Genomic DNA, 13,867 nt, shown 5'->3' with positions numbered 1-13,867 from the left:
GTTTTTATATACAAAATACCCTTGGAAATTATACAAAACAAATTGTCAAAAGGGTGAATTCTAAAGTTTCAAATATATCTGAAGAATTTTGCAAAGCATCATGCTCTTTTATCATCTCCAGCATATACTTCCTATTCCCTGTTGATAATATTCTTCCAATTCTGTTTTAATGGCTTGTAAAATCTCACAAATCTAAGTGCCTGGTATATCTTACTGGAGCCTCAAATATTCACTCAATTTTTTCTGAAATGTGATGACATCATTCTTAATTTCAGGTTGAATTCTGCAGATGTTTCATGGTCATCTGGAAACAAGCTGAAAACACCAAGAATAACAACTGCAGCTTAGCATCAGAAGCACAGGTGACTAAGAAGAAACACCAGGCAGCAGATTCCCATGAATTCAAACCTTTGCTCTTCCTCTGCTCTTCCTCCCATTCTGGTTTTCCTAGGGGAGAAAATACTATGGCAGTTGTTCAGAGAATACTGACCCATGTGCAATTCCAGGAAGGGGCCTACATTTTTAAAACTGTGTTTGTGTATTTGGATGAGTGTATTGTGTATGTGTGCACACATACGTCTTTGTGTCAGTCAGAGGTTGAAGAGGCTATGTGTTCATTATATAACCAGTAATATGGGCCAACTTTATGTCTGAGTTTATCTTCTTAGGGTTTCCATCAGCCTCACAAAAATCAACCCTGACATAAATTATTTGCTTGATCAAAATCATCTGCCATAATTGTAATCCCTGTGCTACTCAAAGACAAATCAATTATCCAGATGCCAAAGCAAACTCCCAGAACAAATGAACAACGTGACTGAATTCATCCTGCTTGGCCTGACACAGGACCCAGATGTGCAGAAACTCTTGGGCGCTGTGTTTATAGTCATCTACTTTCTCACTGTGGCAGGCAACCTGCTCATTGTCATGACAATCAACACCAGCAGAGCCCTGGTCTCCCCCATGTATTTCTTTTTGTCTTTCTTGTCCTTTGTAGACAGCTGCTGCTCTTCTACCATGGCTCCCAAAATGATATTTGACTTACTCACGGAAAAGAAAACTATCTCCTTCAGTGGGTGCATGACTCAGCTCTTTGCAGAGCACTTCTTTGGAGGAGTGGAAATCATCCTGCTCACAGTGATGGCCTATGACCGCTATCTGGCCATATGCAAGCCCCTACACTACAGGATCGCCATGAACAGGCAAATGTGCAGCCACCTGGTGGCCGTGGCCTGGGCTGGAGGATTTTTTCATGCTTTGATTCAGATTCTTTTTATAGTCTGGTTACCCTTCTGTGGTCCCAATGTCATTGACCATTTCATCTGTGACCTGTTCCCTCTACTAAAACTCTCTTGCACTGACACTCACATCTTTGGACTTTTTGTTGCTGCCAACAGTGGGCTGATGTGTCTGCTCATTTTTTCTATTCTTCTCACCTCCTACGTCCTCATCCTTTACTCCCTAAGAACTCACAGTACTGAAGGACAGCGTAAGGCTCTGTCCACCTGTGCCTCCCACGTTACTGTAGTTGTCCTATTCTTTGTACCCTGTATATTTGTGTACCTTCGGCCCATGGTCACCTTTCCCATTGACAAAGCAGTGGCTGTGTTTTATACTATGATAACACCCATGTTAAACCCTTTAATCTACACCCTCAGAAACTCAGAGGTGAAAAAAGCCATGAGGAAGCTCTGGAGCCACAGAACAATCTTGGGTAATAATTCATGGGCCTAGAGAAGGGAAAAAAAAAAACTTTATTCATCTTTTAAGAACAAATAGGACTATAGAAAGGATGATGGTCTTGAAGTCAAAATATGTGAGTTTAACTATGTTGTGCTTCCTATGCTTTTTGTAATCTTTAATTGTCCTCTTTCATACCAATATTTGATTAAATAATGACTAAAGCCTCTTCCAATTAGAAAACTTTCTGCATTTGCAAGTTATTGATTAAAGGGACATTGTAATTCAGCATTATTTGTCACACCCTATAGAAAATCTCTGAGTTTATGTATTCAATAGAAAAATTCTCTGTAAAGCTCTGTGTAGAGATTTTTTAACCAATTAGACAATACAATATTGGTAAAGAAAGGCATAATACCTAAGTATTTAAGCCAAATTATATTTCAATCTCAACTATGTATTCAAAGTAGATTTATTATGATGAGAAATAAAGGTCAATAAGAAATGAGTGAGTTTTAAAAAATAAGAGAGGCTTCATCCCAATATTAATGCTGCCTTGTTGCACATTGCCACGGGGACCATTTATAATGTAATCTGCTCTCCTCCTAGAATAAATTATGTTCTCTGCCTAAAGCCAAAAAGGGATATAAATTCTTCTAGATACAGCCATAGAGCAATCTTGCATATGATTCACAGTCAAAAGATAACTGGTGGAACATTTTTCTGTCAAAGGCATACTATATACACCACTTGAACTCTGAAGTATCTGTTATTATATGGACTTCTACCTTAGCTAATAGGAAAAGTATCTAGCACAAAAGAGAGAGTTAATGATAACTGAGTAAAAAAGACAGAAAGACTATACTTTCAAATTTGAACGACAACCTTCAGACCAATTGCAAAGCAATGCAGTGGGAAGTAACCTGAGATACAGACACAGTGCCATTCTAACAGAAAGAACTCATATAGATTCAGCAGGTGCCTGGGTGGCTCAGTGGATTAAAGCCTCTGCCTTTGGCTCAGGTCATGATCTCAGGATCCTAGGATCAAGCCTCACATCGGACTCTCTGCTCGGTGGAGAGCCTGCTTCTTTCCTCTCTCTCTGTCTGCCTCTCTGCCTACTTGTGATCTCTGTCTGTCAAATAAATAAATAATCTTTAAAAAAAAAAAAAACAAAAACCTCTGCCTTCAGCTCAGGTCATGATCCCAGAGTCCTGGGATGGAGCCCCGCATTGGGCTCTCTGCTCAGCAGGGAGCCTGCTTCCTCCTCTCTCTCTGCCTGCCTCTCTGCCTACTTGTGTCTGTCAAATAAATAAATAAAATTTAAAAAAAAAAATTCAGATTTGACCCAAGACAAAAGCTCTGCATGCAAAACAAAGAGAGGAAATCATGAAAGCATATCAATATCATAAAATCAACAAATACAAAGGAAAGCAGTAAGAAAGTAAATGGGGGACAGAAAAACTATGAGACACACAAGAAACAAAAAGGCAAGCCTAAGTCCTTATCTGTGAATACTTATTGTATATTAATGGGTTGAATTCTCCAGTCAAAACACATGGAGAGACTAAATGGATTTTTAAAATCCTACTAAAAGCTGTCTACAAGAGACTCACTTAAGCTTTAAGAACACACATTGTCTCAAACTGCAGCAATGAATAAAAGATATTCCATGTGAACAGCAACTGAAGGAGGGCAAGACTATCCTCATGTCAGACAAAATAGACTCTAAAAACAAAACTGTCACAAATAAGGACTTTATATAATGATAAAAGGGTTGGTTACCCAGGAAGATATAATAATTGTAAATATTGACGGACCCAACATCAGAGTACCTACATATATCAAGCAAATAAAAGATATAAAGGCAGAAAGAGACAAAACCACAGTAGTACTAAGAGACTTCAATGTTCACTTTCAATGATGGATACAACATATAGACAGAAAATCTGTAAGAACCCAATGGACATGAACATTATTAACCAAATGGACGTAACAGGCATATATAGAACAATCAATCCAATAGTAGTAGAGTATACAGTCTTCTCAAGTGCACATGGCAGATGATGCAGATTATATGTTCAGTCACAAAGCAAGTCTTGAAAAACTTAAGATTCAAGTCATACAATGTATATTTTCTGAACACAAGGAAGTGAAACAAAATCAAGAGCAGAAGGAAAACTGGAAAATTCACATATACACAAAAATTAAATAACACATTCTTCTGCAACCTATGGGTCAATGAAGAAATCAAAAGGGGAATTAGAAACATGTCAATACAAACAAAATTTTAAACTTACAAAAAAACCTATGCAATGTAGCAAAAGCCATACTAAGAGGAAAATTTATAGCAATGATCACCTACCTTTAAAAAGATCTCAAGTAAACTAACCTCAAGAAATGAGAAAGACAAGTAAATCCAAGGTAACAGAGAAAGGAATAATTGATATTATAGGAGAAAAAGGAAATAGAGATGAAGAAATCAATAGAAAAATATCGATGAAACTAAAAGCTGTTTTTTAAAGTACAACAAAACTGACAATCTTTACCTAGACAGAGAAAAGGTCACACATGAAAGAGGGGACATTAAAACTCATACCACAGAAATAAAAGGATTACAAGAAACTACTACCAATATACATTAATTAATTGGATAATCTGGAAAAAAATAGATAAATTCCTAGGAACATACATTCTACCAAATCTGATGCATGAAGAAGCAGATAATCTGAACAGACAAATAATGAGCAAGGAAATTAAATCCATAACAAGAAGCCTCCCAAGAGAGGAAAGCCCAAGACCAGAGTCACTGGTGAAATTGACAGTAAAATATTTAAAGAAGAATAAATGCCAATCCTTCTCAAACTCTTCTAAATATTTGAAAAGGAAAAAGCATATCTGAACTTCCTTTAGAAGGCCAGAATTACTGTTACCAAAAAAAAAAAAAAAGGACTGAAATACTTAGAAATAAACTGAATTTAAAAAATTAAGGCTTTGTAAGCTGGAAAGGACAAAACATTTATGAAAGAAAATAAAAACGAAAAAAAGCAAATAAATGGAAAGACACCCTGTGTTCATGGATTGCAAGATTCAACATTGTCAAAATGTTCAAACTATCCAAAGTGATCTAGAGTTACTGTAATACCTATCAAAATCACAATGGGATTTTTCACAGAAATGAAAAAACAATCTTCGGGTACTTGGGTGGTTGAGTAGTTGAGCATCCAACTCTTGGTTTCAGATCAGGTCATGATTTCAGGGTCATGAGATCTAGCTCCAAGACAGGCTGCTATATCAGTGGGGAGTCTGCCTGAGATCTCTCCTTCTCGCTCTGCTCCTCCCCCCACTTGTGCACTCCTACTCTCTCTAAAAGAAATAAATCAAGCTTTAAAAAAAGAAAGAAAAATAAGAACCTTAAAATTCATGTAGAATCACAATAGACCCCCATAGCCAAAGCAATCATTAGAAAGAAGGACAAAGCTAGAAGCATCACACTTCCAGATTTCAAACTATATTACAAAACTCTAGGAATTAAAATAGTATGGTACTGGCATAAAGACAAATACAGAGACCAATGCAACAGAACAGAGAACCCCAAAACAAGCCCATGCATATACATAAGCTCAACCTTGATCTTTGACAAGGTGCCAAGAATACACAATGGGAAAAGAATAACTTCTTCAGTAAGCTGGGAAAACTGGATATCCACAAGCAAATGAATGGAATCGAACCATTATCTTATACCTTCACCAAAACCAACTCAAACTGGACTTAAAATGGAAGGCTGGAAACTAAAACTCTTAGGAGAAAACACAGCAGAAAATATTCATCATTGGAATGATCTATGATTTCTTGGATATGACACCAAAAGAATGGACAAAAAAGCAAAAATAAACAAAGGGGACTACATCAGACTAAAAATCTTCTGTACAACAAAGGAACAATTAACAATTTCCCACAGAATGGGGAAAAATATTTGGAAACAATATGTTTTGTATGGGGTTAGTATCCAAAATAGACAAAGAACTCATACAACCCAATAGCAAAGATAGCCCAATTTTATTTTTTTAAAAGATTTTTATTTATTTATTTGACAGAGAGAGATCACAAGTAGGCAGAGAGGCAGACAGAGAGAGAGGAAGCCCGATGCGGGGCTCGATCCCAGGACCCCAGGATCATGACCTGAGCCAAAGGCAGAGGCTTAACCCACTGAGTCACCCAGGTGCCCCAAGATAGCCCAATTTTTAAAAAGGCCACAGACTCAAATAGACACTCCCACAAATATATATATATATATATATATATATGGCCAACAAGCAAATGAAAAGATGCTCAACATTACTAATCATCAGTGAAATACAATTCAAAACCACAATGATGTATTATTTCATATCTGTTAAAATGGCTAGGAACAAAAAGACAAAGCATAACAAGTATTAGTAAGGATGTGGAGAAAAAGAACCCTTGTTCACCAATGGTAAGAATGTAAATTCATATAGTCATTATGGAAAAAGGGATGGAGGTTCTCCAAAAAATTAAAATTAGCAAGACAGGAAACAACATGTGTTGGAGGGGATGTGGAGAAAGGGGAACCCTCTTACACTGTTAGTGGGAATGCAAGTTGGTGCAGCCTCTTCGGAGAACAGTGTGGAGATTCCTCAAGAAATTAAAAATAGAACTTCCCTATGACCCTGCCATTGCACTCCTGGGTATTTACCCCAAAGATACAGATGTCATGAAAAGAAGGGCCATCTGTACGCCAATGTTTATAGCAACAATGGCCACGGTCGCCAAACTGTGGAAAGAACCAAGATGCCCTTCAACGGATGAATGGATAAGGAAGATGTGGTCCATATACACTATGGAGTATTATGCCTCCATCAGAAAGGGCGAATACCCAATTTTTGTAGCAACATGGATGGGACTGGAAGAGATTTTGCTGAGTGAAATAAGTCAAGCAGAGAGAGTCAATTATCATATGGTTTCACTTATTTGTGGAGCATAACAAATAGCGTGGTGGACATGGGGAGTTAGAGAGAAGGGGGTTGGGGTAAATTGGAAGGGGAGGTGAATCATGAGAGACTATGGACTCTGAAAAACAATCTGAGGGGTTTGAAGTGGCGGGGGTGTGGGAGGGCGGGGTACCAGGTGGTGGGTATTATAGAGGGCATGGATTGCATGGAGCACTGGGTGTGGTGAAAAAAATAATGATACGTTATGCTGAAAATAAATAAATGAAAAAAAAATAAAATACCATATGATCCAACAATCCCACACCTGGGTATTTATCGAGAACTACTGAAATCAGGATCTCAAGGAATTCTTTGCACTCCTATTGCTCATTTCAGCATTATTCACAGTAGCTAAGATGGGGAAACAACCTCAGTGTCCATCAATGGCTACAAAGCTTTGAAACAAGTAATGGAATATATACAGACATGGTATACTTTTCAGCCTTAAAAAGGATGGAAACCCTGTCATTTGTGACCACAAGGATGAAACTTGAGGGCATTACTCTAAGCAAAATAAGCTAGTCATAGAAGAAACACTGCAAAATCATTTGTTCTCATCAGACCTGCCCTGATGCATCATCACCCAGAGTCCATAGTTCCTTTGGGGGCATTCGCTTTCCTAACTGAGAAAAGAACCAGAAAGCAAACAGTGTTTTCTGAGGATGGGTAAGGAAGAAATGAGCAGTGATTGTTTAAAGGATATGGATTTTTAAATGAAAAGATGAAAAATTCTGGAGATGGTTGGTGGTGATGTTTGCACACAATGTAAGTGTAATTCATGACACTGAACTGGACTGTTGAAAATGGTTACAGGTGCCTGCAAGACTCAGTGGGTTATGTGTCTGCCTTCAGCTCAGGTAATGATTCTGGGTTCCAGGGATCAAACCCCTCATCTTGCTCCCTGCTCAGCAGACAGTCTGCTTCTCCCTCTCCCTCTGCCCCTAGTCATGCTCTCTCTCTCACTCTTTCTATCTAAAATAAATATATAAAATCTAAAATATTAAAAAATAAAAATGGTTAAAACAGTAAATTTTATATTATGCATATTTCCCACAATTCAATAAAAAAAGGGGGGAGAGGAACAGACTGTGAGTGAGCAAAATTATTAAGTGCTGAGGACAGTGCTGAAGGCACTCTTTCCATTGGTGCTGTGGGATTTCAGGAGCATATCAGTTTCTTTAAAGATAAACATTGATTTTTTTTAAGGTGATTTTGTACAAATTTCATCCAGCTCTTCAACACATCAGAAACTGAGGGAGAAGTTTATAGTGGAGCCTCCCTTCTATACTGTTTCCATCCCCTAGCTCTGAATGTCTTTACAGAAAATGTTTGCCTTGGAGTGATTTTCTTAATGCCTACCATGTGGGCATTGCTCTTTACATGTCCTCAATGATTTCTTGGAGGATAGAGAGAAAAGCTATATTCCCATGAACACATCATAAGGACCTGTCATCAAGATACACACACCAGAAGAAGTTGATGGATCTATGGCTCATAAATTACCCAATCTTCTGTAACTGAGAATTCTGCTATCTCGGTCGCCATTGTTAGCCACTAATAAAAAGGTCAGTCTCTCAGAGTAAAATGGCACATAATGTTGAAACCTGGCATTTTTGTTCTCAGGACAACTATATACTTAGAACAGGCACGTTTTCAGAGAGAAATCCATTCTCCTAACTCTGACCTGCCTAAAACTACCTTCTATCCTGTGCCAGGCTAAACAACATTCAAATGAAAAGCAAAGCCCTATCGGGAAGCTTTCCTACTTTTCTTACCAAAATTTCATCTGAAACTATAGCCACAGGTACACATTTCACCAAAGCTCAACTGCATTTCTAAAACTGGCCTCTAATGATGTTTGTGGGTACCAAGTAGGAGCAAATGAAAGGCAGGGGCTGAGGTTTCTAGCAAAGATTCCAACAGGACCAATTACTAATCCTCTGAGGACTTGAGAGGTCAATGCATTACCAAAGTGCAGGTGCTTTGTCAAAGTCTATTTAAATATTTGTCTAGAGTCTATGAAGAAAGAATTACAGTACACTTAACTAAATGACAGAGGCAGAGTATATACCTACAAGCTTAAGATTCATATGTGAGACACTGCACCCAAGCTTAAGGGGTTAAAAGGAGGAATGAAAAAGAATTCTCTCTACACTGCTCATGGACTTTGGGAAACATAAATTTGGCAGGATTTAAAAATATATCTACCCAATCAAGTGGATCTGATGCACTTACATATTTTATAGTACAATATGCTAGCTTATTCTGACTTAAAGTTTTTCCTTTTTCCCAATATTTTTACTTTGGATTAAATACAGTTTTGAGATCTGAAAAATATGTGTATTTTACAGATGTGTCTATATTTTCATCAAAGGCCATGAAAGTGAGTAGAAATTAAATCCTAGAGTATTGAAGTTTCCTAAATAAAGCAGCTCATTTCTGGGTAAGTTCAGAGTGATAAGAGAACCAAAGTAAACTAAAATGACCAGGACTGGGAGAGTTGTCTGAGAGAGAATTCCGGTGATGCTCTTGTTAGTTGACAGGGTATATTTGCAACTGTGGTGCTATGCCCTCAGGAGAAGAAAGCATCACTGGGTACAATCCAAAAACAGTGGAACCCACAACCAACTAGATCCAGGTCAGTAGTAACTCCATCTTTTTCCACAAATTTTAAGCAGATTAACTTAATTTATCCAAATTATTTTCATAAGTAGTTTTTGTAGCTAGATGCTGTGAACTGAAGGTAATCTTTTTCTCTAAAAATGAATTTGAACACAATGACATTAAAATAGCAGTAGAAAATGTGATCTGTAATGCTGCTACACAAGATGTTCTTGAGGACTACTAAGGTCACTTATCTAACATTGTGGCTAACATGTATGTAGAAGTGGATTGCTTCAGTACATTTCTATATGTTTATTTGAAATTGTTCCCCCTTTTCATGACTTCCATTTTGCCATGCTGAAGTCAGCATTTGTGGATTAAACCTACGAAGGATGATGAATCACTTAGTTCCCACCTATAGTAGCAGTCATGGATAGAGAAGAAACAAATAAAGAGACATAGCTTTCTGGGAAAAAATGATAGTTTCCTCACCTTTATTGAAGATGAAAGATCATGATGTTTCATAATGTTCCATAAACATTAGAGGAAAAAATATGTTAGCATGGATAAGAAAAGGAGAAAAAGAGGGGGAGAAGGATTAAAATGTCCTATGATGATTTGTAACAAGGACTCACTATGGAAAATACATGGGGAGATCAGTCAATAAAAGAATAAATTATTGTATATATTCAATTTTTCCACTAATTAGCAATGAAGTCTTCAAGTTCATCATAAATGATTAAACTATGTCAAAGGGAAAAACTTGTATTATCTTAGATACCATTTCTGTCTCAACAATAGGAGATTTGAGGAAACTTCATGACTCATTTAATTCCATTTGTAAAATGTGACTAGGATTATAGATCTATTCTGGAGCAGTATTATTTTTATTTAAAGACTGACTGATTGATTAGAGAGAGCACACACAACAGACAGAGGAGCAGAGGCATAAGGAGAGCGAGAAGTAGAGGTCCCCCTGAGAAGGGAGAAGCAGACTCCCCCTGAACAGAGAGCCTGAACCTGGACTCAATCCCAGGACCCTGGGATCAGGGCCTCATCCAAAGGCAAACACTTTAACCGACTGAGCCACCCAGGCACCCTTTTCTGGTGCTTGTAACATACTGTCGCTATTCAGTTTATATGAATGAGAAATTTAGTGTCTTTCTGTTCTTTTTTTACAAATATCTCCAAAGTGGTTGAAACTGGAAGGTGTGGCTTCCTCTTTAGTCACACCTCTTTAGTCATGATGGAAGATTTCACAGTTGAATGGATGGTGATGGAGGTGATGGAAGAAGTGATGGAAAATTTCAGTGTTGAATTCAAAATGCTACTAAGAAATTCTCTGATCTTTCCAGATAGACCATAAGCTCATGACCCAAGCTGAATCCATGGGAAAGACAAGCAATGTAACAGAATTCATTCTGCTGGGCCTGACTCCGAACCCAGAACTGAAGAAATTCTTATTTGCTGTGTTTTTAATCACCTACTTGATCACAGTGGCAGGTAACCTCCTCATCTCCGTCGCCATCTTCGTCAGCCCAGCCCTGGGATCTCCCATGTACTTTTTTCTGTCCTACTTGTCTATTATAGATGCTTTCTACTCTTCGTCCATAGCACCCAAAATGATCTCTGACTTGATCTCTGGCAAGAACACCATATCCTTCAATGGCTGCATGACTCAGCTCTTTGCTGAACATTTCTTTGCTGGAGCAGAGATCATCCTATTAGCTGTCATGGCCTATGACCGCTATGTAGCTATCTGTAGGCCCTTGCATTACATGACCATCATGAGCCGACCTGTCTGTTCTTTCTTGGTGGGAATGGCTATGATTTTAGGCTTTTTGCATGGAGGTATCCAGGTATTGCTCATGGTCCAGTTGCCATTCTGTGGCCCCAATGCCATTGACCATTTTATGTGTGATTTAATACCTCTCTTGGAACTAGTCTGTACAGACACTCACACTTTGGGGCCCATGATTGCTGCCAACAGTGCATCACTATGTCTGCTCATTTTTTCTATGCTGGTTGCTTCTTACATTGTCATCCTTTGCTCCCTGAGAACTAAAAGCTCTAAAGGACATCGCAAAGCCCTGTCTACCTGCGCTTCTCATGTCATTGTTGTCATCTTATTCTTTGTACCTTGTTCATTCCTGTACCTGAGACCCATGACCTCCTTTCCCTCTGACAAAGCTGTGGCTGTGTTTTACACCATAGTAACTCCCATGTTGAACCCTTTAATCTACACCCTCAGAAATGCAGAAGTGAAAAATGTCATGAATAAACTCTGGGGGCAAATAATAAAAATTGGTGATAATGAAACTTGGGATTAGAGTATGTACATAAAAATATCTAGGGAAAGTTTTACAGAGATTTATTCCCCTTCTTAGTTGATTAAATGTGGGACAGTCAATTATCCTGTCTGGATCACTTTTCTTCAGAAGTATATGTATTGTGGGCAGGAGAAACATACCCATTAAGGCAAAGTAAGCATGGTGCCTAGAGCACACAATAATTTTAGGAGCCTTGAAAATGGTTAATTTCTTTTAAATTAAGGGGAGAAATGGATGTAATGCAAATCCAACTTGCAGTATAGTCATCTTTATACCAATGCTGTCATAAAATGTAATTTTAATATTTTTTATGGAGGGGAAGGACTCATGAGGACAAATAGCAAGGGGCCACAGAAGTCATAATGTTTCCCTGACTGTGGGTTGAAATAAGTAAGCAGTGGTATTCCTGAGCACTGTTTAACCCCACACTACAACTATAATGAAGTTTTATTTCAAAAGAGTAAAACTATATATGCAAAAACATATAGAACACCAGGGAGTCTTCAAGAAGTACTTTCATCCAAACATATTTTTTCTTATCTTCCTAAATTTTAGAGATTTACAGATGTTCCTGCACCACAGTAATAAAAACTGTTTACTTCCCACAAGCCCAAGGAAAGCACAGTTACACACAAAGGTACTTTTTAAAAATTACATTACCTCCACTTCCTGTAGTATGCAAATGTCTACAGAAATATTAGTAGCAGAACTGACTGATGCAAAAGAGATAGAAGTGATCAAGTCCATAAAGTTAAGGCAGAAAATATCTGTATATTAAAGATGTGTTTTAGACATGGACAAGGGCAGAGTCTGAACAGCTGGGGCAGGAAATTACCAGTGATGTAGGAACAAGTCTGTGTCACAAATGAACAATGACCACAGGTCTGGATTACAGAAAAGAATTCATAACAGGTACATTAAAATTCTAGGACAGATTCAGAAACAGTCAGATGCTTTGAAGTCAGAGAATAAGAACTTTGGATCAAATAGGCTTGATTTCTCATCTTCTTTCTGGCGTCAATTAACCTTTTAATGTAAGCATTTTGCTTCATGTCTCTACTAATTTTTTTTAATCTATACAATGGAAATAGCATTGCATACTCTCTCAAATTGTGGGAATTAAATGATTTAGATTCAAAAAAACGAATCAGCTAAAAATTAGTGAAATCGCTCAGACATGGTTTCAGCCTTCAGAGATGTCACCAGCACATAAAGTAAGCCAGGGTCAATGGTAGCTGACAAGAGGAGCCCAAGAACACCACTACCAACCACCATTCACTAACCATGATCACAGGAGGACCAAACATCTGTGCCATACTCACTTCACTTTAAAATAAGTCATAAAAGGCATCTGGATATGAGTAGGGACAGCAGAGCAGAGAGTTACTATCTCGGCAAGGAATCTAATGGGACCTATGAGCAGATCTCTGGACACTAAAAGCTAGGCCCCACCAACTCCCCAGTCTGGGACACAAATGCCCTTAAACATCTCTGCAGTAACAAATGAGGGGGAGCTGACTGGAGCAAATGTAACGTGTCTGAGCAGAGCTCATTTCAAAAGTTCTCACTGATGTTGGATCCCCTTCTGCTGCTCTAAAAGAGGAAAAGGGAGAGCCACTCCAGTGCCAGAGACCCACAGACCTATCTCTGTACAGAGCTTGGGATTCCTGAAGAAGAACTCAGAAACTTGTCTTCAGAGGGTGATTTCACAATCAGGGATTGAATATCATGTGATGCTGACATATCTCATGTTCCCAGAACTGTAGATCTGGTTAGAACTTACTCTCTATGACAGCCTTTTAAAAATAAATGTTTTGCCAAATAAACAAACATACTCTTTTTTTTTATTTGACAGAGAGAGAGGGATCACAAGTAGGCAGAGGGGCAGACAGAGAGAGTGAGAAGAAAGCGGGCTTCCCGCTGAGCAGAGAGCCCAATGTGAGGCTCGATCCCAGGACCCTGAGATCTTGACTTGAGCCGAAGGCAGAGGCTTAACCCATTGAGCCACCCAGGCACCCCAAACAGACTCTTCAGGGAACAAAGTGGTGGTTGCCAGTGGTAATTGCAAGAGGTGGTTGTGGAGGGAAGGGTGAAAGAGATAAATGAGATTAAAAGGTCAAACTTTAATGAAATAAGCCAAGGGGTTAAAAAGTATAGCATAAGGCATTTAATCAATAACATTATAATATTATGGTGACAAAGGGGTGACTACACTTATCTTGGTGAGTACTGAATAATGTA

At 38.3% G+C, this 13,867-nt stretch overlaps 2 protein-coding genes across 2 annotated transcripts; both read left to right on the top strand.

Annotated features, from left to right (window-relative positions):
* Window positions 1-730: 730 nt before the first annotated feature.
* LOC116599866 (olfactory receptor 4C5-like) lies at window positions 731-1,734 on the top strand. The gene has a single exon (XM_032359819.1). The coding sequence runs from the start codon at window positions 805-807 to the stop codon at window positions 1,732-1,734; it is 930 nt and encodes a 309-aa protein (XP_032215710.1). The 5' UTR covers window positions 731-804.
* An 8,950-nt stretch (window positions 1,735-10,684) lies between these two features.
* On the top strand, window positions 10,685-11,626 carry LOC116599865 (olfactory receptor 4C45-like). The gene has a single exon (XM_032359817.1). It carries the CDS (start codon window positions 10,685-10,687, stop codon window positions 11,624-11,626), a length of 942 nt encoding a protein of 313 aa, XP_032215708.1.
* The last annotated feature ends 2,241 nt before the right edge of the window (window positions 11,627-13,867 follow it).

The sequence above is a fragment of the Mustela erminea genome, chromosome 9, assembly GCF_009829155.1.
Source record: "Mustela erminea isolate mMusErm1 chromosome 9, mMusErm1.Pri, whole genome shotgun sequence".
Classification (NCBI taxonomy): domain Eukaryota; kingdom Metazoa; phylum Chordata; class Mammalia; order Carnivora; family Mustelidae; genus Mustela; species Mustela erminea.
The sequence above is the reverse complement of the archived record's forward strand: the minus strand, read 5'-3'. Positions and strand labels throughout refer to the sequence as shown.

Excerpts from the sequence above, each read along its gene's own strand:
- LOC116599866 (XM_032359819.1), top strand. The coding sequence starts at position 805 with ATGAACAACGTGACTGAATTCATCCTGCTTGGCCTGACACAGGACCCA.
- LOC116599865 (XM_032359817.1), top strand. The coding sequence starts at position 10,685 with ATGGGAAAGACAAGCAATGTAACAGAATTCATTCTGCTGGGCCTGACT.